The 24,646-nt window shown below is 43.5% G+C and overlaps 2 protein-coding genes across 5 annotated transcripts in view; one reads left to right on the top strand and one right to left on the bottom strand.

Moving 5' to 3' along the window:
* The window catches only part of Ttc19 (tetratricopeptide repeat domain 19), a 32,695-nt gene extending 14,213 nt beyond the window's left edge, over nt 1-18,482 (bottom strand). For all 3 annotated transcript variants that reach the window (XM_031350702.1, XM_031350703.1, XM_031350704.1), the window contains exons 1-7: nt 18,229-18,482; nt 18,028-18,131; nt 16,116-16,226; nt 15,668-15,706; nt 15,029-15,085; nt 14,018-14,079; nt 8,266-8,360 (exon numbers count right to left, since the gene is read on the bottom strand). In XM_031350702.1, coding sequence (XP_031206562.1) covers nt 8,266-8,360; nt 14,018-14,079; nt 15,029-15,085; nt 15,668-15,706; nt 16,116-16,226; nt 18,028-18,131; nt 18,229-18,409 — 649 coding nt within the window. In that variant the 5' untranslated portion in view covers nt 18,410-18,482. The remainder of the gene's footprint in view (nt 1-8,265; nt 8,361-14,017; nt 14,080-15,028; nt 15,086-15,667; nt 15,707-16,115; nt 16,227-18,027; nt 18,132-18,228) is intronic.
* Nucleotides 18,483-18,490: 8 nt separating this feature from the next.
* Nucleotides 18,491-24,646, top strand: part of Zswim7 (zinc finger SWIM-type containing 7) — a 14,652-nt gene continuing 8,496 nt past the window's right edge. The window contains exons 1-3 of one of the 2 annotated variants that reach the window (XM_031350707.1): nt 18,561-18,661; nt 19,860-19,938; nt 22,628-22,649. In XM_031350707.1, the coding sequence (XP_031206567.1) occupies nt 19,884-19,938; nt 22,628-22,649 (77 nt within the window). In that variant the 5' untranslated portion in view covers nt 18,561-18,661; nt 19,860-19,883. Of the gene's footprint in view, nt 18,662-19,859; nt 19,939-22,627; nt 22,650-24,646 lie in introns of both variants that reach the window. The other variant, XM_031350706.1, reaches the window with a different exon arrangement.

Below are 24,646 nucleotides of genomic sequence, written 5' to 3'. Positions count from 1 at the left end.
GAAATCCGCCTGCCTCTGCCTCTGCCTCCCAAGTGCTGGGATTAAAGGTGTGTGCCACCACTGCCCAGCTGGGGTCAGTTGTTATTCTTGGGTTACTAATGAGGAAACCAAGAATAAAGATGTTAAGTTACCGGCTCAAGTAAAAGATGCTTAAAACCCAGGCTCCAAGTTTTAAACACTCTTGAAAACAAATACTATATCCCTAAATAGATTAACCCTTCACAAGTATTTTGGTTTAAAATATGAAAACAAATGAAACTCTGAAGGGAAGGGGGAGGAAGGAATCAACATGAAAAATCTTATGTAACTTTCTTCTGGGTAGGTACAGATTTCAAATTCATTCACTCATATTTCATTCATTGTCTTACTAATGTTTCATGTGCTTGGATTTCTGAGTTAAATCAAGAAAACAGAAGGGGCTGGAGAAATGGCTCAGAGGTTAAGAGCAGGTGTTGCTCAGGAGCTCGTAATGGTCAGTTCCCAGCACCCACAATGGGCAGCTCAAAACTCGTAACTCTAGTTCCAGGACCCCTGATACCTGGGCCTCCATAGCCACCCACCATACACATCTGGCATACACTCACACAGTCACATACATAAATAAAACATAAAGTAGCCTTTAGAAAAGAAAAGAGGGCTGGCTAACAAGGTGGCCCAGTGAGTAAGACACTTGCTGCTAAGCCTGAACAGCAGACTTCGATCCCAGAGATGCACAGAATGGAGTGGTCACTCACTCCCACAAGTTACCCTCTGACCTCTATATGGTTCCCATGACATATAAGCACCAACACAGAAAATAAAAATGGAAAAAAAGAAGATGGAAGAAATTTTAAAATGTGAGTAATAAAGAAAAATATTGCCAAAATATTCAAGTACCTGATCATTCTAATGCATAAACCATGGAAACTGTGTCAGTACAATTCAATAGTGACCATACAAGTGCTGCATACAGTGGCATCAAGTGCTGTCCAGCAGCAGGCTAAACATTAACACACTAAACATTAACCGTCAAGCAAGTCTAGTTTTCTCTAGATACAGAGAAAATCTATTTTTTCAGTTTGGTACCAAATTATATATAAGATTTCCCTAAAATCATTATTTAATGTTGGTAGCCAATGAACTAAATTTAAAAAAAGAAAGAAAGAAAGAAAGAAAGAAAGAAAGAAAGAAAGAAAGAAAGGAAGAAAGAAAGAAAGAGGCAGACACACGGTTGTCTGAAAACAAATGCTGTTATTCTCTACCTCCATAACTGTAAACCTCGGAATGCTATCAGTATCAAGTGAAAAGCAAACAGCTGAGTAGAGTGTTCACTGACTCAAACTTAACAGAACATGCTGGAGCCCTGCCACAGCCCTCAGTGAAGGCCCAGTATTTCACAGTTCTTTACTAACAGGCTGGCTGTCATGACGGAGGAAAACAAAGTTACTCAGTGGGAATGGATACTAGCCAAGGCTAACCAACCAGAGCCATCACATTTCTCTTGCCAAGGGCTGGTGTGATCAAGAACTTGACCAAACACATCCAGAAGACCCATGTAAGGAGATAGGGGAGGACTAATCCCTATCTCAGGAAAATCCAGCCCCACTCAGATACTGCCTCATCTATGTCCCTGAAAGCACAACTTTCCCTCTACAAGTTTGCTCAGAAAACGAGTTGCCCCAAATCTCCACATTAGGACTCTTTTGGGGCCACCAAAGACAGCTCAAAGGGTAAAGATACTTGCACAATAAGCAGGCACCCTGAATGTAATCCCTGGAAGTTGGGTATAGGTATAATGGGAAAGCCCACCCCAGGACATTTTCCAGCCCCCACAGTAACTGTGTCTATGCTGAGCCATCACACCATCCCCAGCATTCCTAAACCAGGCCTATTTTATCTTTCTAAAAGGCTCCAATTTTGCCTTAAAAAAGAGAGAAAAATGATAAGACATGTGATCCAGTTCCAGTCAACGAGAAGGACAGATCTATGTGCAGGCCTTCAGGAAACATTGACCTAACACTTTTCTTGTGGCCACCTTGGGATGAGGTCCTGGAAACTGCTTTCCAGCTATAAGGGAACCTCAGAACAGCCAAAACAGTGAAGAGACAGCACAGGTGGGACTTCAGTGAGCCTTCCACCCATTAGTCAGGTCAGCCCACCCCTTATCTGAAACTGGAACTGTCCTTCCTTTAACTCAGCTGACATTCCCTACTAAGGTCTACAGTAAACAGTATATGTTTACTGTATTTATTCATATGATAATTTCCCCAAATACGCAGGGGACTGACAAAGTGACTCCATTTGACTCACATGAAAACTGAGGGAATTTTTATAAAAGTAGCAGTGTGCGCTGTCACCACATATTTATACTCAGTATAATTTAACAATGTTTACTGTTAAAAGACTCATCCAACAAATAGAAAATTCTGAAGAAAACTGTTCTTAATGATAACTGCCTGTAAGAAACTAGTGATCAACTTTCCAAGTAAATTCTAGATAAGCTAAAAAGCTAAACATTAAAAATGTTTAGATACTTAAAACAGGAAGAAAAATATGAAAAGGAATTCGTAAAGATGAGTGCTAGATAACCTGCCTGACTTGAATGTTGAAAATATTTCTCAGGGCCTGTGCTACAGTGGAACAGGGCCTTTGCCTCACTGTCTGCTATTCAGATTTAAAAACAATGCCTGGCACAGAACAACTACTCAGTATTTATTAAAAATTACTAAAAGTTGGGATGGACAGATGCTTCAACAGTTAAGAGCACTTGCTTCTTTTACAGGTATAGAGTTCAATTCCCAACATCCAAGTGCCTATGCAACAGGTTCCAAAGCTTCCTCAGGAACCTGCACTTATGAGCTCCTATCCACACGCATAGACACAAGTAAAAAAAAAAAAAAATTAAAGCTTAATAAAAGAAAATGAAATATATATTATCACGCATAGCATAAAGATACCTTAAAACGAACACAGACTATATGACTCATTTATACACACTTAATAAAATCGTGGGACTCTGAGGCCAGCTGGCCTAGTGTGTGTGGCAGCAAGAGACACTGTCTGTCTAAACTGACGCCCGGGGTTGTCTGTCCTCTGATGGCAGTACTCACTACCACCCCAAGAAAAGCACAAACAAATGATAGTCTTACTTCATAAGACATGTATAGCCTGTCAATGAGGCTGACAGGGTTACAGAAGTAAATCAATGTGCTTCAAGGAGAAGGGGCACACAGCCTTATGACAATAAAAACTAATAATCAAAATCTTCTGAGTTGCACTATTCTAATGCTTTATATACATTGACTCATCTAATTCCAAAGTTCCAAAGAGAATATTGCTCTTAATCTCCTACTAGAGATCAAGAGATTAACTAACCGGACCAAATTAGTTCCCACTCCACACCTGCCTGCTGCAATGCTCCTGGCCATGATGGCCATGGACTCTAACCCACTGAAACCATAAGCACCCCCAAAACTCTTTTTTCTACAAGTTGTCTTTGTTATGGTGCCTTATCACAGCAACAGAAAAGTGAGAACAAAGCCCATGTGTTGTCCACTGACCTTTCAGACGCACCATGGCACACATGAATGCCTGGGCATGAACATACATATATAAATAGATGAATATAATAAAAGTATTTCAAAATAAGTTCTAAAAGCAACAAGAAAGCAAGCTCCAAAGGAAACAAAATGCTGAAAAAAAATTGCAAATAAAATTATACAATCATGTTACTTGGCTCAGCAAGTAATGTTATTTATATGTCATATGTAAACAGAAGTAAATACTGTAATCTTAACTCTTCAATAAGTTAATAGCTTCCAAAAATTAAAACTAGGAAATGATAATTTTATGTTTTCAAGAAAAATGCAACCAGGCAGTGGTGGCGCATGCCTTTAATCCCAGCACTTGGGAGGCAGAGGCAGGCGGATTTCTGAGTTCGAGGCCAGCCTGGTCTACAGAGTGAGTTCCAGGACAGCCACGGCTATACAGAGAAACCCTGTCTCAAAAACCAAAATAAATAAATAAATAAATAAATAAATAATAATAAAAAAAAAAGCAAACAAGTCGGCAAGCACCTCTCACATAAACCAGAGGACTTGAGCTCAATTCCAGAGTCCACATCTGAAACAGCAAGGGGTGTGGTACACTTAAAGGAGAGGCGGAAAGAGGCGGGTCCCCAGGGATGCTGGCCAGCATGCAGAACCAAATAGGCAAACTCCATGTCAAGGACATCACACAGTGGAATGATACCAAGGTTGACTTCTGGTTTCCACTCACAAGTACTCACACCTATGTAAGCACACATGTGTGCACACACACAGATAGAAAAAGTGCCAGAAGAAATTAGTTTAGGTGAACACAGATGAAGTGAGGTGTGGCAAGGGAATGCTATTTTAAAGTAAGTCTTATAATACATTTGACTTCTAATGCTGTAATGTGAGCTGTAGAAATTGAATTGGAAAAAAATATTCAGAATAAAAATAAAATATGCAGAAAACCACAAATGAACTATAAATTTTAAAATCCCAAACAACCAAAGAAAACATGTCTACATTTTTGTTTTTTGGTTTTTTTCATGTCTACATTTTTAAATCATTCAGAGCTTAATTTTAATTTTGTTTTTTGTTGTTTTGTTTTGTTTGGTTTGGTTTGGTTTGGTTTGGTTTGGTTTGGTTTGGTTTGGTTTTGAGATAGGGTTTCTCTGTATAGCCCTGGCTGTCCTGGAACTCACTCTGTAGACCAGGCTGGCCTCGAACTCAAGAGATTTGCCTGCCTCTGCCTCCCAAGCGCTGGGCCCTCGACCATTCTTAATGTCATTTTCACTAATGCCCTCTTGGTACAGGGCTAGTCACACAGAACACACACAAATTTTGTTTTTGTTATGTGCCAGGTATATGTTATATGAATGGTATGCCTACAAATAAAGGCCATAGATCAACCTTAGTGTTGTTCCTCATGAGCTGTCCACCTTGGTTTTGAGACAAGGTTTCTCACTGGGATCTAGGACACACCAATTAGGCTAGGCTGGATGGCCAGGAAGCCCCAGGGATCCTGTCTCTGCTCCCCCAGCATCCATCTCAATGCCTGTCTTGTTTCACAGGTTCTGGTACCCGAACTCAGATCCTAATGTTTGAGTGGTGAGCACTTGATGGGCTAAGCTATTGCTTCAGCTTTCCCTTCCTTTGCTAAGACAGTCTCACTCTGAACTCAAGCTGTTCTCAAACTCATAGCAATACTCTTGCTTTAGCTTCCCAAATGCTGAAAATGGAGGCATGAGACATTACACCTGATTTGCTAAGTCACTCACCATGCCAGAATCTGATGCCAGAATTCCCACTTTAAAAAGCCAGGTATGGTAGCATATGCTTGCAATGCCAGCACTAGGGAAGCAGAGACAGGGAGATCACTAAGGCTTCATGGCCGGCCAGCCTACTAGGCAAGGTCTAGGCCAGTGAGTAAACCTGTCTCCTCAAAACACAATGGACAACATCTGAGGAACAAAACCCAAGATAGTCCACTAGCATACAAGATTGTCCTTCCATATGAGCACATGCAAGAGTGTACACACACACGCACACGCACACGCACACAAGCTTCCATACCCACCAAGAATTCTTTTGCCAAAAAACCTAGAAACACATTTTCATAATATATTATTAAAAGTCAAGTTACAATAGAAAGTAAACAGCTGCTCTTTCTTAGCAATAGGATTATGTTTCTTCATAATGCTTTCCAGAATTTTCTTTAGAAAATTAGTAACTATTTTTGGAGCTGGAAAGAGCTTTATCCTCTTAATAAACTAGTAGCAAGGGGTTAAAAATGCAGCTCATTTGGTAAAGTGCTTTTCTATTCCTAGCTCAACCCCACAATATAGAACAGGTATGGTATAATCCTAGCACTCAGAAGGTGGAGGCAGGATGCTGAGAAGTACAAAGTCATCCTCAACTACACAGTAAATTTGAGGCCAGCCTGGAATACACGTGACAGAGTAAGTGAGACAGACAGAGACCAGCACAGATAGATAAGTCAAAGGAAACTCACAACAGCTCACACTAATCATGAGGCTTAGGCAGGAGTGCCTTAAGCTTGATGCCAGTCTGGCTTATACAGCAAATATCCCATGTGCGGGGGTGGGGGTGGGATAGAGAACAGAAAGACAGACAGAGCATGGAGGAAAGAAGGAAAAAACTCTAGTAATATGGATGGCGAATGACTCATTCTGTGGCTGGACCGCGTTCATATTTTCTCAAGGTTTCTTCAAGCTCCTCTATACTGTTCTAAATTGCATTTACTTACTGCTCTTTGCCAAATTTTAATCTTTCAGTAATTACTGAGCCCCTATTAGGGGCTAGGCTCTCTTCCAGGCACTAAGGATTTAATACAACAGTATCTTGATTGCTCTTTGGTAGGGAAGACAAATACTAAAAACAGTTAACAAAAAAGTACTTCTCTTGGTAATACAGAAACAAGCACACAGCACTCTTACTTCTACTTCAAGGATGGTGAAGAAGAATCAGAGGCTGAGTGACTCCAAGATGGGTGGGATGCTTGTTAGGAGAGGCCTCAGGACACTCAAACCTGAAGGAAGTGAGGCTGGGCTGAGAGCCATCCAGGAAGGAGACAGGGATGAAAAGGCCTTGAGATGGTGTAGGTTCAGAAGGGGTAGGGCCAGGGAAAAGAGTGAGAGAGAGGATAACAATGCCTCAGATGCGGGGGGTGGGGGGAAGCCAGGTTCCTGTAAGGAGTATAAACACCAAAGGCACTAGGGAAGCAATGAGGTCTTTAAAGGGTTAGTTTGCCTGCTGCTGCGTGGTGATAGATTCACTGAGGAGGCAAAGGAAAGGAAGCAGGAAAAACTGAAATCATCATCCCAGCAAAAGCATATGTCATCTAATGTGAATGTATTCTCATAGTTGATCCAGTTTAACATGTTGGTAGACCAGTATAAGGAGGGAATCAGAAAATTCCTAGGTTCTCTGCCCAAGCCATTGGGTGATACTGGTGTCATTAACCTAGGGCTGAGCAGGGAAGAAACTTCTGAGTGGCAGAAATCAAGAGACCCATATTGGACATGTCTACTGTTGGCTAACCACTAAACAGTCTAGGCAAATATAAAACCAGACCATATGTCTGCTGTCTGGATGCCAGCTGGGACATATAAATATAGTAGTTAAATGGTATGGGACTACATGCCATTTCCTAGGGGTGAGCCAAAGGGAAAAGAGAAGCAGGTGAGGATACCTCTGAACAGAGCCACCATCAAGGAAATAGGCAACAGGAGGGGAAAGGTCAATGAGATGTCCGAGAAACGGAGAGACACGGTTTCCTGTGGGAGACAGTGATCACATGACCGACACTACTAATGAGTAAGATGGTAAAGGGCTGGACATGGTGACACTGATCAAGGGCGGTGACAGAGAAGAGAACCTGACTATGTTCAAGAGGAAATCAGAAGACGCCAGGACGCAGACAACTCTTCCAGGTGCCTGGCTTTAGGGATGAGAACTTGACCATGCTTTCCTAGCATCTTGCTACCTCTTGGCATACCGTCAGTGTGTAACAAGTCCCTCAATGAATATGAAATCTGAAAATTTTTAGCACTTCAAACCAAGTAAGAAACCCAAACAAAAACTGGGTGTAGAGGCATACACCTTATCTGGGAGCTTTCAAGAGGCAGGGACAATGTTATCTCAGAATTAGAAACCAGCCTATCTGCATAGCAAGTTTCAGGCCAGCCAGGACTATGTGAGACCCTGTCTCAAGTAGGGGAAGGCAGAGGAAGGAACCCAAATACAGAGCCTAAACACTTCCCACCCCACTGTGCTCTAAGCCTGAGTGAAGCCAGCCTGCAGGAACAGCACCTGCTCTTTGTCCTTACCTTGCAGCATATCTAGCTTCATTTCTTCCTCTCTAATCTAGGGACTGGTACCTGGCAAGGAAGTGCTCGCTCATTCAGCTCTACTTTAGTAAGTGACTGAACAAAAAGGAAAGACTTCCCTTCATATTTGTCAATTTCCCAAGATTATAAATGTAGCAGAAATTAACAGAGAAATTTTGAACCCGTCACCTATGGGGCTTAGAAAATTTCAAAACAGTACTCAAGTCATTTAAACAAGATACCTTGTTTCAAACCCATGGTACTAGGATAACCACTGACTACCCAAAATGGGTAATTTGCCCTTCCCGTGCCCCGCCCCCCAGTGTAGGCTCTTTCCCTTAATAAATATCCAGCAATGGAAACACTTATGGAGAAAATGCAATGTCTAAAAAAGTCAAGTGTCCTACCTGACATAGTATCTTCTGCTAACTCCTTTTCTCTCTCGATTTTCCCTTCTAGAGTTGAGATGCAGAACTCATAGCCAGCGAGGGCAAACTCCTGTCTGGAAACAAGTGTCAGCAGTCAATCAGCTCTGCTCACCTTTGACCTTGTCCCACTCAGCTCTGCTCTGAGCACTATCAACAGAGGGAAGTCCAGCTCTAGCTGTCCATCTGCACTTCTTTAGAGTTTATTTGTTTTAAAGTCATCGATTTAAGGGAAATTAATGGATGGTGCCAACATTCTCAGGACTGTATAGCCATTAGTCTTTCTGTGTCTCCACGTGGCAACTCCTGACCTGGGGGTTCAGACTCCTGAACCTGAGGGTCCCAACTCTTATCATCATGCTCTTCTGGAAAACTCTGGGGCTTAATAAGTTCTCCCAAGCTGTTTTAATTTTTATTTTCCCCATGGAAATCAAAATACCAGCTACTGCATAGGAAGGCCTGACATACAAACTGAGGACACATGGGGACACAGACTGACGGGATAGTTTCAACAGACATGCCAAGAACATGGAGAAACTCTTTCTGTAACTCTAGTTCCGCTTCAGGTATGATCTACCTTCTTGCCACACCTGGCATTATAAAGCTCATGTCTTCTTCTCTGCTGCTTTGCCAGAAGGGATGTGATGACCCACTGTTCTACTTTATCCTCAGAACAAAGCGTCCTTTTCCTTCTCCAGCTCCAAATCTTGGTAGGAGAGATGCCTCTAGCCCATGGCAAGGGAGTCTGCCAACAAGACTCTGTCAGAGTAAATAAAAGGCCTACAAGCAGCTCCCTATCGCAACATTTTTTCTCCAGTACTGCTAACAAGAGCCCTCAGTCAACATCTCTTAGCCCCATAACCTGGCAATGTGTTCTCTTATCTCATACTTCCTTCCCTTAATAAAACATGAAAAAAGTAGAGTAACTTAGGTAATAATTACTAATGGATTCTATAAAAGCTTTTGGCTTTGAATGTCTTATTTCTCAGCACATATTTGCTAAAAATCTAAAGTAAACTATTCTTACTTCTCTCCCTAAATCCACCGCCAAAATAGAACTCTCCAGAGACATTCCCGATTTATATACCATGTTCTTCCCCTTTGAATTCTACCTAGAGACAAAAAGGATGGAAGGCCATGCCAGGTGAGGTGAGGAAACAGCTGAGACAATGCCTTCAGACTGGCTTTGTAGGCAAATATGTGGGGCCAGCCAGCAAGCAGCGCTCCTTCATGGCTTCTGCTCCAGTTCCTGCCTCCAGGTTCCTGTCATGACTTCCCTCAGTGCTGTTGTATGACTTAAGAGTTGTAAAATAAACCCTTTTCTCCCCAAGTTACTTTTGGGCATTGTGTTACTACTGCAAAAGAAACCCTAAGACTTGCCGGGCCGTAGTGGCGCACACCTTTAATCCCAGTACTTGGGAGGCAGAGGCAGGCAGATTTCTGAGTTTGAGGCCAGCCTGGTCTACAGAGTGAATTCCAGGACAGCCAGAGCTACACAGAGAAACCCTGTCTCAAAAAACCAAAAAACCAAAAACCAACCAACCAAACAAACAAAAAATGGAAACCCTAAGACCTGACCTGACTATGTTTTGGGGGCAATTGCAGAAGGACATGTGAACTTTAGGCTGGGAAAGCCATTCAGTGCTCAGGACTTAATGGGTTGTTGTAGGAGATGAGAAGACAGGAATGCTGTAAAATTGCAGATGCAGGAGGCCTGGCTTGTGAAGTTTGAGGGAAACAAAGACTATCAGGGCCATTCGTGTGGTGTTTTCTATTAACAATCTTGGTTTCTCATCAGCTGGAGCTGAAACGTCATCTATGATTAACAAGAAACCAGCACCTCTGAAGTGAAACCTTTGCTTTCCTGAGACAATCAGCAAAGTTCCTTAGCTGAAGCTGAGGAATAAGGGGTGATTTAATACCAGCATTATTAAGGGGAAATATTCTAGGACTATGTCCTGAGGGTCAACACACTGAGCTGTGGTCCAGAGGGAGCCAAGGTAGCATCTCATGCTGACAGCCAAACTTGGTGATGCGGGTCACCCTGGTGGTACTGGTTTTAAACACATGGGGGGGGGGGGGTGTCATGAGTAGCAGCTAGGGCTGGCCACTCTATGACAGGGTGGGGTCCCTGAAGAGAGAGTACATGCACAATGGTGAAAGTGCAGCTCAGTTGCAGGGGAGACCCCCAGCATACTGGAGACTAGTGTCACAGGACAACTACCAAGGACAAGAGCAGATGTGGAGTGGAGCTGGCCTGAGCCTATAAGCCATGTATGTAGTGACGGAAAGCTGGAGAGCCAGGGCTGCCCGAGCCCTTTGGAGGATCTTGAATCTCAGACATAAGAGCTATTTATACTGCTGGGAAGAACTGGGTTTTGCTTTGATCCCAGCTGTGCCCTGGCTCTTCCCTCTTAGAATAGAAAGGATATAACTTACTGTGGGTTGTACAGAAACGCACAGCTGGAGATTTTAAAGAGACTGAATTTTAAAGTGTTTCAATTTTTTTTTAGAAGACTTTGGGACTTTTAAAAGTTATATTATATTTTAGGCTGGGTGTGGTGGCACACACCTTTAATACCAGCACTCAAAAGGCAGGCAAATGGATCTCTGATTTGGAGGCTAGCCTGGTCTTCATGGTGAGTACCAGGACAGCTAAGACTATGTAGAGACCTTGTCTCAAAACAAAACAAAAGCAAAAACAAAAAACAAGTTATGTTTTATTTTGTAATATTAACATCTTGGGGACAAGTTCGAAAGGAAAGATTAGTAATATGTTTCTGTGTCAGGTGACAAAGAGTCAATCAAGCTATCTAGTTTTTATCAACATGACACAAGCTAGAGTCAAAGAGCGACGGTCAGCTGAGGAAATGCCTCATTAGATTAGCCTGTAAGCAAGCCTGTGGGGGACATTTCTTGATGGATGATGATGTGGAAAGGCCTAGCCTACTGTGGGTGGTGTGACCCCAGGCAAATAGTCCTGGGGTGTACAAGACAAACTGAGCAAACTAAGAAAAGCAAGCCAGTAGTCATCATTCCTCCTGCTTCTGCTTTAGTTCCTGCCTTAACTCTCTACCTTGGCTTCCCAACAGACTGTATCTTATCACAGCAAAAGAAACCTAAGACAAGAGTCCTTAAGGCCTCATGGGTGTTTCTAGCTTTTGGCAACATCTAAACTGTTTCCAAAGCCTTTCACGTAGCTGATAGATTTCTTCTTCTTTATAAGAATTTAGGGTCAAAAGTTTTGTGGGTGGGTTGGTGTGGCTTCTTCAGGTTCCACATCCCTAATGATTTGAGTCACAGCTAAGGTCACCCCCATTGATTCTTGGTGCCTTCCTTATCCCAGATCTCTTTCTTGTCCTGGGGATGCCCCGTACCTTTCCATCCATGACAGTTACAGATTTCCATTCATTCTTATGGCCATCTGCCCATCTCTCCTGTCCCTCTCCTTATCTGATCTTGAACCCTCCCCAATCCCCCTCCCCACCCCCTTTCCCATGTGGGATGGAGCAGAGACTGGGGGAATGGCCAACCAATAACCAGCCCAAACTGAGACTCATCCATGGGCAATAACCAATCCATAGCATTATTAATGATACCGTTATACCTGCAGATGGGAGCATGTTGTCCCTCGAGAGGTTCCACCCAGCAGCCGACTCAGACAGAATACAGACACCCACAGACAAACAATGGATGGAGCTTGGGGGTTCTTATAGAAGAATGGGAGGAAGGATTGCTGGCCCTGAAGAGGACCGAACTCCACAGGAAGACCAACAGTCAACTAACCTGGACGCTTGGGGCTCTCAGGGTCTGAATCACCAAAGTATATACATGGGCTGGGTCTAGGCTTCCCCATACATATGTAGCAGATGTGCAGCTTGGTTCTAAACATCTGGAATGGGGTGAGGTGGGTCCTGAACAACTGGAATGGGGACTATCCCAAAAGCTGTTGCCTGTACATGGGATATGTTCTTCTAATTGGGCTGCCTTGTCTGGCCTCAGTGGGAGAGGAAGCGCCTAGTCTCAAAGAGACTTTAAGCACCAGGATTGGGGGGGGGGGGGGGGGGGGAGGGATACCCAGTAGGGCCCCTATCTGCTCAGAAGAGAAGGGGATGGGAGATGGGGAAAGGACTGTGGGAGGGGATAACTGGGAGGGGGGTAGTGAGCAGGATGTAAAGTAAATAAGTAAACTAATTTTACTTATTAAGTAAAAAAGTAAAGTTTAAAAAATTGTGTCAAAAATTCATAGTTTATACACCTTTAATCCCAGCACTCAAGAGTCAATACAAGTGAAAGTTTAGGGCCAGCCTGCTCTACATAGTGAGTTCCAGGACAGCCAGGGCTACATGGAGAAGCCCTATCTTTAAAATAAGTAAGTAAATAAATAAATAGAATTCAATTTTATCTACTATTTTTAAAAAAGCACTTCCTTATACATATCCAATGTTAGCTTACAGGGAATTCTACTAGGCTCCTCCCAAGGACCTAGCAGGTACTTCAGATGTGCGCTGCAATACAGGACTGACCCACTGTGAGCTCACTCTCTCTGTTCCCACTTGTTCCCAGCCAGTCTCCCTCTCTCCCTTTCTGCTCTTTTCAGTCTGACCGAGTGCATGAGTATGTGTGTGCATATTTGTGGTGATCCTTTCTCTGTCCTCGTTTCTCTGCTCCCGCTGTCTGCCTATATGTGTACCTCTACCCCTTCTCTAGGCCCTCACTCCCATCCAGTCCCCCAATAAACCCCTTTATACTAGATCTATTGCATGGTATAATTATTCTGGGGCATACCCTGGCATAAACCTACCAGGTACCCCTTGGGACATTATTTTTCATAACATCCAGACTTCCTTCTACTTACTAACTATATCCCCCTCCAAAATCCTACTGATGATTATTCCCAAGTGCTTTGAAAACCTTTAAACAAAACAACCAATTCCTTTTACAGCCACTCATGCTGGGTTAGTTTTATGTCAACTAGACATAAGCTAGTGTCATCTGTGAGGAAGGACCTTCAACTGAGAAAACGCTCCATAAGGTGGGCTGTCGACAGCATGCAAGGCATTTTCCTAGTGACTGACATGGCTGGTGCCACCCCTGGACTCATGGTCTGGGGTGCTGTAAGAAAACAGGCTGAGCAAAGCAGTAAGCAGCACCCCTCCAAGCCCTCTGCATTAGCTCCTGCTTTCAGGTTCCTGTCCATTTTGAGTTCCTGTCCTGACTTCCCTCCTTATATATACACAAACCAAATAACCCCTTTCCTCCCCAAGGTGCTTTTGGTCTTAATGTTTTATCACAGCAAAAGAAACCCTAAGATACCAGTTATTTCCAGAATGAATAAGGAGATAACCCAGAAGTAATTACCACCATTTCACCTCATACTTCCTTCCTCTGTTGGTGGAGTGGCTTCTTTGAGTGTATTATCCTCAAGTACTTTTTATACTGTTCCCTTTGCTTCTACGGAGAGTTAACTACAGTTCTGACTCTAATTCCCTTCTTATTTCAAGCAAGAAGCAAATACTTGATAAACTACCACAATTCAGTTACAGGGATGAGGCAAATGAAAACCAAAGGAGGAAACTGGAAAAAGTTGAGAAACGCAACACTTTGAGTTGATTTCTGGAGACCCGGATGATGGACAGGTAAATTAAGATTATAGAATATCCCAAGGTCTGAGTTTTCTGCTCATTATTCTTCTACCTGACCACGGCTATGCCTATATTCTGACCATACTTACTTATTCTGAGCAGCATAGATATTGGCCAGTTTCAGAGAGATTTCAATTATTGCATTATCTTCCTGTTGGGATAATTTAAAAAAAAAAAAGGAAGAAAGAAAGAAAGAAGAAGAAAATTCATGAGAAGTAAAGATTTCTTTACTTTTTCAACTTCTATATTTTCAACTTCTATAATGAATTCCACCTGAAAGCCAGCCTTCCACCTTTTAAAGGAATTAACCAGCTATGAATTCTTTAGCAATCACTACTCAGAATTAATGAAACACTAGCTACTTTTATATAGGTCTGGGGGTGAAATAGCCACCTTTTTGGTCAAAGTATGTATGTGCTGGGTCTGGGGTGAGAGGGAGTATCCTGGATGGTTTTTTTGGTCAACTAGATACAAGCTATAGTTATCTAAGAAGACAAACCTCAATTATGAAAAATGGCTGCCATCAGATCAGATTACAGGCAAGTATGAGGCACTTTCTTTCTTGTTTTGTTTTGTTTTTGGGTTTTTGAGACAGGGTTTCTCTGTATAGCCCTGGCTGTCTTGGAACTCACTCTGTAGACCAGGCTGGCCTCAAACTCAGAAATTCGTCTGCCTCTGCCTCCCAAGGGATTAAAGGCGTGTACCACCACTGACTAGCTTGAGGCACTTTCTTGATTAATGACTAATGTGGAAGGGCCCAGTTCATGAGTGAGTAGTGTCACCCCTGGGCAGGTGAGACTGGGTAGTAACAGAAAGAAGGCTGAGTGAGCCACAGGAAGCAAGCCACACAAGTGAGCCAATAAGCAGCATTTATCCATGTCCTGTGTTTCAATTCCTCCTTCCAGACACCTGCCTAGAGTTCCTACCCTGACTTCCCTTCCCTCAGTGATGGACCATTACCAAAAAGTATAAGGTGAAATAAATCCTTTGTTCCACAAGTTACTTTCGGTGTTTTATTACAACAACAGAAATTCTAAGATAGGGAGTTTTCATTTTATGAACTGCTTTGATGAGGGGGCAACACTTGGTGAAGTCCTTACCTGCTTCATGCCTCCTCCAAGCAGGTAGCTCATTGTTGCTTTAAAAAGCTGTTCTGCCTAAAAGCATAAAGATTTTCTTAAAACCATCTACATATGACTCTTAATTTAGGTAACAATTTAATGTGAGTGTGTGTGTGCATGCATGTACCTGTGTGGAACATTAAGATTTTTATAAAGGGAACAAAAGACAAAGACCTCACATCCTCTATATACCTTAAAGTACCCTGTGATGAGTGAAAACTAACTTCAACAGATTAATCACCTCAACCAACGGGGCAGATTGCAAACAGTGAGGTATGATCATAGCATGAATTTAAGTTCTGGCTAACACTAACAGGCAGAGAGAACATCAACCCCTTTAAGACATTTTATAAGATGTCTCTTGCACTGCAATCTCTCCTTTCCCCTTCTTGTAGGCGGGAGGTGAATCAGCTTAGTCACACAGATGAAGACTTACCTTAATATGAACAGAGATGCCTAATAATCTTTGGCATGTGTGGGTTAATCAATTAAAAAGAAACACACCTGTATCTTTGGCCACTGTATTTTAGGGACCTTTTTGAGGAAGTAGCATATACCCTAACAGTCAGTTCCCTCGAGGCACTACCAATTCAAGATACTATAAAGCAATCGACTTACATTTTCAAGCTGCCCTCGTATAAATGCTAAGTTGGCCATCTGAAAGCAAATTACAAATGGTTGTTCAGTTCAGAGTGCTGCATTTACACAGATTTACAACTTTTAAGTAAAAGACTCTTCCTATTTCACAATCTTAAAAAAAAGGTCAAAACAGAGAAAACATCACCCGTTAATCTGCTAAGAGCTCAGTACAGCAATAGTGAAAGAGGCACACGGTTTATTTTATATATTCTGTTAAAAACAAACTACAACCCAGATCATCACTGAAAAGTACAAAGCTATTTGTTTCTTTATGGTTTGAAATTATAAGTGACCCTGTGGAGGGTACAAAAATGAAACGAAGAGAAAACTTAGAGATATCGGGACATCATGGCAGTCAGCAAGAACACATTCTTGGCATGCACCCTTCTTTTATAGCTAGACTGGTTAGAGCAGTTAGAGTAGTTACCAGATCATAAGTGTACGTGATGGCCTTCCTGTTGTCACTCTCATAGGCAAGGCGAAGAGCATCATGCAAAATCATCTCAGCCGCCTCGGGCTCGTCTTTCATGATGCTCAACTAAAGAAAGAAGACAAAGGACACAGTACCTGTGAGGAAACTGATGCACTCTGCTGCAGAGTAGACTCATCACAAAACATTCGAGGACATCATTCATTCACCATGTACTGAATCCCTACTATGTGCAGGTACCATGTCACCTATGTGCAGGTACCATGTCACCTAGCTGACAGGGCAACAAGTCTCCCTTGTATCTAGGCATGCTCATGTAACAAGGTTTTAACTAACAGATCACACGAAAGGAATGTGAGCAATCTTTACTTTGTTTTTCCTCCAGAGTTAGAGACCAGGCTGCCTCCTGACCCACAGAAATCCACCTGCCTCTGCCTCCTGAGTGGGCAGTTAAAGGCATGGACCACCACACCTGGCACGTGTTCACCAAAGCTGTTCGCCTTTCATCTTCTTCTTTTCCTGAAGATTACAGGGAATCAGGTAGGACAAGTAGGTGTAATTAAAACTCATGAAAAGTGGAAGAAAAACAACCCCAGAGGAATGACAAGGGGAATCTGGAATGTGTTCAAGAAAATGAGAGTAAAACTGAGGTAAGGTGACTGTGACTAAGGAGTTAACCATGTAACAAAATGGACAAAAGACATGGGTGAAAAGAATGGATCTTCAGACGACGTGTGAGGAAGGAGAGGTGGAAGGAGGGCGCTGGATCACAGCTACTGCCACAGGAGGATGAGACAGCGGCTTAGATCACTTCCAGTCCTGCAGCCCGACAGGGGTTTGTGTTTCCTCACAGGTACAGGGAGAAGTCACTCAGCTGTCACACAAGAAAGCACTACAATCTGATTTACAAACCATCACTCATGTTGCTGCATGGAGAAAGGACTGCAGCTGGGGGCAAGAGAACAGGACCTGTGTGAGGAAAATTGGGGAAAAAGAGGGAAAGGATTGAGGGGGGTGATTTGAGAAGTGTTCTGGATTTGATGGCAACTGTGTTTATTGCTGTGTAACTGGGAATTATCAACAACACACTTTAAGAACTATTTTTTTTTTTTCTTTTTTGAGACAGGGTTTCTCTGTGTAACAGAATCCTGGCTGTTCTGGACTTGCTTTGTAGAGCAAGCTCGTCTCAAACACACAGGGGTCTGCCTGAGGAACTATGATTTTTTTTGGGGGGGGGGGGTTCGAGACAGGGTCTCTCCAGGCTGTCCTGAAACTCACTCTGTAGACCAGGCTGGCCTTGAACTCAGAAATCCACCTGCCTCTGCCTCCCAAGTGCTGGAATTAAAGGAATGCGCCACCACCGCCCGGCAAGAGAAGACTGTTAAAGACATATTTGGGGAAAGGAATTTAAGAAAAAGGGCTTAGTCCCGAGCATGCTAAATCTGAGAGATAGCTGTGGCCTTGCAATAGAGACAGCATGTCAATGACACACTGCAGTCTGTGAACACAAATTTGGACGCTGTTGGCATTAAGTCGATATTGAACCCGTTGGAAAAGGTAAGATAAACCTGGAGGGAAAATAGGAATGTGGAGAAACAGATTTAGACGCAAACCAAGAGGTATAAACGATACTAAATAGCATCTTCGGGACGTCATACATATTCTATGCACAAAATGTCATTTCGGCTTGGCGGTTAGCTGATTAAAGCCACCCCCGCAAAACATCCTCAATCAATACGTTTATACTAAATAAATAAATAAGGGAAATGTGAAGGTGCTGTCCCCACCTGCACTCTCAACTGCAACGGTTTTGCTGCGGGATTCGCCCTGGCCCAGCCTGGATGGATCCCAACCTTCCACCCAGGGCCTATCCATCCAGGCCTCTAGAAACCGGAGCGGAGCCCCTCACCTTGGCTTGCTTCAACAGCTGGATGATCTCGGCCTCCGTCTCGTCTGTCGCGTCCTCTCCCGGCTGCTCCGCCGCCGCCGCGGGTCGCGAGAACCAGGCGAGAGCTGCGAGAAGCGGCTCAGAGGTCACCGGGACCGGCCCGTGCCCGCGTCCCCGCCCCCTCCCCCGCCCGGCCGGCCCCGCCCGGAGCGCACCGCTCACCTGCCAACAGCGGCAGCACCCCATGTCCCCGCGCCGGCGCGCCTCGGGTCCGCAGCCGCTCCGCGCCCTGCCCCGCGTCGCCCGCCCGCTCCGGCAGCAGGCGCGCCGTACAGCCCCCGCACCGCCGGCCCGCGGCCCGCAGCAGGGTTCGACCCAGACGCCAGCGAAGCAACCGGAACATGCCGACCGGTCCTCAGAGGTCCGCTGGCCGCGGCTGGCTCGGGACGCCCCCTCAACACTCCCCTCAGCCCGCATGCGCGATGACGCGTGCTGACGTCACGCCGCCTCGCCCCGCCTCCGGCCTGCGGCGCGCTTGGGGTTTCGCAGAGCAACGGAGGAGAAGACCGGCTGCGGGCTATGGCGGTCACGCTCCCGGAGGTCGTGGAGGAGCTCCTGAGCGAGATGGCCGCCGTTGTGCGGGACAGCGCGAGAAGTACGGCCCGCGGGCTTTTACTCTTACTCCGCATGGTTCTGTCCCTGAAGCCTGTGCTCGTTAAATTGCTTAGCTAACTACAGGAATCTGAGCGACTAGACCTCAGATCCCTGAGTGCGAGCCGGTGTGAGGGAACCACGGGTGCTTGAAGAGTACACACCCAAGAGTGGGCGAGGGCAGGGATGCGGAATGGCAGATGCCTAGGCACTTTTGAGTTACTCAGAATCTTTATCCACAACCCGTGATGCAAAGTTTAAAAATAATATCCTTGTTTACTTTGTTTAGTGAGTATATTTTACTAAAGACATTCTAGGGATGCAAAACCTTAAAAAAAAAAAAAAATCGGCAAGTTGAAAAGTACTTCTTCCCTCTGGCCTATAGAGGTCGCCCTATGCCTGTCTCCAACAAAATGAACAAGGATGATCTTTGCTTATTCACCAGAGTAGGAGGATCTACCAAAAGGGGAAGCTAGTAATGAGGATCTACTAGTGTAGCTCAGCTGTCAGAGGGTTTGCCTAGCGTGTAAAGAGCTGCCGTGGATTCCCCACCACCGCAATAAGACTAGGCACATGTCTGTTATCTCTGCACTTGGGAAGTGGAGACAAAAGAAGGGGAAGTTCAAGGTCAACCTCAACTACATAATGCTAGGCCAGACTGGGCTGCTGAAGACTGTCTCAAAAAGATGGAGCGGCGGGGGTGGGGGGGGGTGTGCTTTTGGAGTGTAGACTAATTACAAGCACTCTTCCAAAAAATAGCGTCTGTAAATGATAGCCAAATTAGAGCTCAAAACTGCTCATTCATTGTGCTCTGTGAAAGGGTTTGAGTTGCTGCTTTAACGGGACTAGAAAAGTAAACAAAGGAATGGACTCATTTTGGTCTTTTACATATGTGTAAAAGATTCAGCCAACCAGGCATTCAAACATGTTTTAATTTTTAAAAAAGTTGTGGGGTGTTAGTCTGTTGTGAGCTCTTGCTTCCAGGATTTGACCACAGATGTTCTGAGACGTTGGAACAATATCAATTTTACAGAACCATTGCCAGAACAGGGCTGTTGATTAATCCATATGCCAATAACTAAAGGGGCCACCTAGCTCAGGAGCAGGCTCTCGGTTCGTGTTTATTTTTCAGTAGAAAAGTTTTCAATATTGGTTCTGGGTACTCCTTCCTAAACCCCCGATCTTTCTTGGTATCCCTGCAGAATAGAAGTCCAGGTTGCACGTTTATGATTTTGAAGGAGTTGGAACTGAACCATGTAGAAGCTATGATTTCCTTCCTGGGTAACTTGGTTTCCCTGAATTATAACCATCTTGGCTTTGTATGCTTGTTTAGTTTTTTACTTGAACAATTTTTTTGCCACTATCATGGGTCTCCATTCAAAATGTTAAGGTAAAAAAGACATTTTATCAGTTACATTTTCATAAAGAAATCTGCAAAGAACCCTCCTACTTACCTAGTTTGGACTGGCTACTGTCTGATCGGACTACTGCTACCTTCCTGGGAATGTTAACTGGGAATTCTCTCTTCCTGTTATGGGTCTTGTGTTTAGCACATCCTACAGTTTACTTTCCTCTTGTTTCTCCACTTGTGTATTGTTACCTGTCTTATTTTATGCGGTACATACTTCAGTGGGTTTCCAAAGAAGGCATGAACTGTGCATTCAAAGGTATTAAGTTTCATGTTGGAAATAACATTTCTTCAGACATCTGAAAACGTTGTTCCATTATCATCTAGCATTTTGCATCTAGCATTGCTCCTGAATTGTGTCAGTGGCATTTCTTTTCTCTGGGTATTTGAATTGCAGTTGTTCCTAGGTATCCATGATTGCCGATATTGCTGATGCACAAGTTCCTTTGCTAGGGTGGCATGTAACTCTTACTTACCTTCCTTTGTACTTTAATGTGTTTGAAGTCACTCACAGTGCGTTGCTTAGGGAAAATGAGAAAATGGCATGTTCAGTAGAGGCTCAGAGGTTTCAGGGGTTGATGGTGCTGGTTTCTGTTTGATTTTGTGTGGCCTCTGTATAGCCCAGGCTGGCTTTGCTCCCTGTGCTAATGCCTTAGGCTTCTGGGTGTCTCAGTTACAGGTGTGTACCTAGCCTTTCCATTTCTTTTTTGTTTTTGTTTTGTTTTGTTTTGTTTTTTTGGCTTTTTCGAGACAGGGTTTCTCTGGATAGCCCTGGCTGTCCTGGAACTCACTCTGTAGACCAGGCTGGCCTCGAACTCAGAAATCCACCTGCCTCCATTTCTTTTTAAACATTCCGTGTGTATGGGTGTTTTGCCTGCATGTGTATCTGGGTACCATGTGGGTGCAGTGCCCTCAGAGGCCAGAAGATGGCATCAGATCCCTGTGGACTGGCATGTGAGCCATCGAGGGCATGGACCTGGCTGGCTCCTCTTCGTCCTAACTGCTGAGGCGTGCCCTCAGTTCTTATCTAGAGTTAGTTGAGTCCACAGATGTTGGTCCCACGGGTGTAGAGAGCCAGTTATATCTTCTTTATGACCATGATTCTCAAGCTTCTGATAAGATTTTGTTCGAGTTTCATTTTTACTTCTGTATGTATATGTTTGTACATGTCCATGTGTGAGGGAGCCCCCAGAGGCCAGAAGAGGTAGTGGGACCTGTGGAGCTGGCAGTACAGAAGTTAAGAGGCACCCAGTATGGATGCTAGAAAGGAACTCCAGCTGTCTCCGAGAGTGGCCAGCCAGCACTCTTAGCAGGTGCACCATCTCCCAGCCCTTGGTTTTGTTTTCCACTCTACTATGTGGCTCTGTTAACTTACTTGATAACATTTGGGGTTTTTTTTTTCTTCCTAATATTCCTTTCCCTTGGTTATAGCATGTCCTTTATTGTCCCCGAGTGATTTATCTCCTATATGTAATCTTTTTATCCCTGCCTCTGCTTCTTGGAAACTTCCTTCAACTGTGTCTTCCAGATTTTCTGTGAGGTTTTTATTTCTGATGTTACATTTAATTCATAATTTTCCCCTGCCTGTTTTATTATTACATTAGCCTGTTTGTTCTGATATTAGTAATAGTCGTTGGAACTTTCCCCCTGACTTCAGTGTTTCCTCTAACTAGATTCTTTTGTTGTTTTTGTTGTCTTTATAACTTCGTTGCGGTGATTCGTACTTGTCATATTTAAGAGTAGAAAACTCAAGCAAGGACTTACAGATGAATGTCACTGTACTTCTTACTAGGTGACTTAGCTGAACACCCATGGCAGTGCTGTTCCCTGTCAACTGGGTCTGATTCCCAGTGAATCTCCTGCTGGAGGGTGAAGACCTGGGGGATCATCTCAGCCGTGGTGGGGGTGGGGGAGGGACAAAGAGGAGAGCTGATTCTGATTCTGCAAGAGCCACGTTGAGAAGCGAGTAGCAAGTCCCCCTGGTTTCCGTGTTTTCTCCTAGTCTGGAAATCCTTTCTTGAACATCATCAGTCATCTGCCAGAGGGAGCAACAGCTGCCCACAGCTAAGAAAGGAACTGAGAATGATCCTTCGGCTTGTTTGTTTGCTTGTTTGTTTTATTTATTTATCTTTGAGGCACTGTCTACATGGTCCTGGCTGTTCTTGGACTCAATAGGTAGACCTCAAACTCACAGAGATCTTCCTGCCTCTGTGCACAGGAGGTAGAGGAAGAGGATAGTAGGTTCTGGAGTATGTGCCAGACCTGTGCTCAGTTCTCCCTACCGAGAGCTGAAGATCCGTCTTGCTGAGGTCTGTCTGGAAAGTTACGTTCCCCTTTTGTATTTGCCTCCAGTGTATTTTAGCTGTTGTTTCCCTCCTTCCTCATCCTTGGGAACTGATGATTCTTTAACTAAGTAAATAGATCCTCTTATTATCACTTCAGTGGGTTGGGTGTATAGGTTCTGATTCCGTCCTATGTGGTGATTTGGAATAGTTGTTATAAGATCTTCATGTTTGCATTCACTAGTCTAACATGACTGACTCTCCTGTTCCCACCTTACAGTTCCTGACGAGCTCCTCTTGTCGTAAGTACAGACTCTTGTTTGATCTACAAAAAAGTTATACAGTTTTAGTATATTTCTTGGTTTTTAAAAATAGGAAGAGGGCTGGAGATAAGACTTACTCCTAAGCTGGGCAGTGGTGGCGCACGTCTGTAATCCTAGCACTATTGAGGCAGAGGCAGGTGGATTTCTGAGTTCGAGGCCAGCCTGGTCTACAGAGTGAATTCCAGGACAGCCAGGGCTACACAGAGAAACCCTGTCTCAAAAAAAAAAAAAAAAAAAAAAAAAAAAAAAAAAAAAAAGAAAAGAAAAAAGAAAAGAAAAAAAAGAAAAAAAACAAGACTTATTCCTATTCCAGAGGGCCAGAGTTCTGTTCAGAAGGCACATAACCACCTATAACTCCAGCTCTGGGGGATCAGATTCATATTCTGGTCCTCTTTGGGCCCTGCAAACACATGGTGAATAGGCCTGCATGTAGGCAAAACACCTACACACACATTTTTTTTTTTAACGTTTAAAAACAAAGCAGACTCAGTGGCACACTTTTAGTGGAAGTACTTGGCAGGTGGAAGCAGGAGTTTAAGGTCATCCCTCAGCCACACCAGAAGTGTGAGGTCAGCTGACCTATGTAAGACCTTGGCTTAAAACAAAACAAAACAAAAGAACAAAAAAACCTAAGTCAGATCTAGAGAACAGACTCAGTGGTTCAGAGCATTTGGTTTGGTTCCCAGCACAGACCTTGGGAGTTTTACAAAAGCTTAATATTCCTCCCTGACCTCCATGGGCACCTGAATGCACAATGCATTTACATATATTCAGACATATGCACTTACACATAAAATAAACCTTTTTAAAAATAAATTAATAAGAAAATAGGCAAATAATAAAAGAATACAAATAGCCAAAAAAATATTGGGGGAATGACAAATATTACTAATAATCATAAAATACAAATTAAAAGATAATGTCTTCTATAAAACTAGCAACCCCAGGAAAAAAATGTTGACAGGAGTATGGATAAATAATGCCTTGCTAGAGATGTCAATTGGAAGGTAGCCTGGTATCAGGGTTAGTGTTCTGCTGTGAGGACCATCATGACCAAAGCAACTTAAAAAAGACAACTTTTAATTGTGGGCTTTCTTATGATTTTTTGTTGTTGTTGTTGTTTTGTTTTTTGAGACAGGGTTTCTCTGTGTAGCCCTTGCTGTCCTGGAACTCACGCTGTAGACCACACTGGCCTTGAACTCAGAAATCTGCCTGCCTCTGCCTCCCACGTGCTGGGATGAAAGGCATGTGCCACAACTGTCCGGCTTGCTTATGAGCCCTTGACCATCATGGTAGGGAGCATGGCAGCAGGCAGGCAGACATTCATGATGCTAGAGAAACAGCTGAGAGCTTACATCTGATCCACAAGGACAAGGCAGGGAGAGAGAGGTAACTGGGGTAGCCTTGAGAAACCTTGAAGTTCACCTTCAGTGACACACCTCCTCCAAGAAGGCCACACTTCCTAATCTTTCCCAAACAGTTCTACCAGCTGTGGATCAAACATTCAAATATAGGAGCCTACGGGGGCCATTCTTGATTCAAACCACCATACCCGGCAACTGGCAATATGGCTTTAAAGCATATACATTCTTTGACCTAGATATCCCACTTATAAAAATGTCTGTTACCCAAGGAGGTAACTGTGATGTTCATAAAGATTCTACAATAAGCAGATTTGCCCAGTACTGAATAGGACAACACAAAAAAACTAGAAATAACCTGCTCAAAAATAGTTTACAGAGAGTAAAAATGATTCACTTTCAGTGTAGAGTTATTTTTACAGCCATCAAAAGTAATAAAATAGTTCATGTGTTTGAGAGATGTTCATAGAAGCCATGAAGTAGACAAAGCCATTTTTAAAATAATTGAAGTTGACAGTAGTTATCTCTGATTAAGAGGCTCTTCAGAAAATTTCCTTATATCCTTATTTTTGTTGACTAAATAAATCTTTTTTTTTTTTTTTTTTTTTTTTTTTT

The sequence above is a fragment of the Mastomys coucha genome, unplaced genomic scaffold, assembly GCF_008632895.1.
Source record: "Mastomys coucha isolate ucsf_1 unplaced genomic scaffold, UCSF_Mcou_1 pScaffold5, whole genome shotgun sequence".
Classification (NCBI taxonomy): Eukaryota; Metazoa; Chordata; class Mammalia; order Rodentia; family Muridae; genus Mastomys; species Mastomys coucha.
The sequence above is the reverse complement of the archived record's forward strand: the minus strand, read 5'-3'. Positions and strand labels throughout refer to the sequence as shown.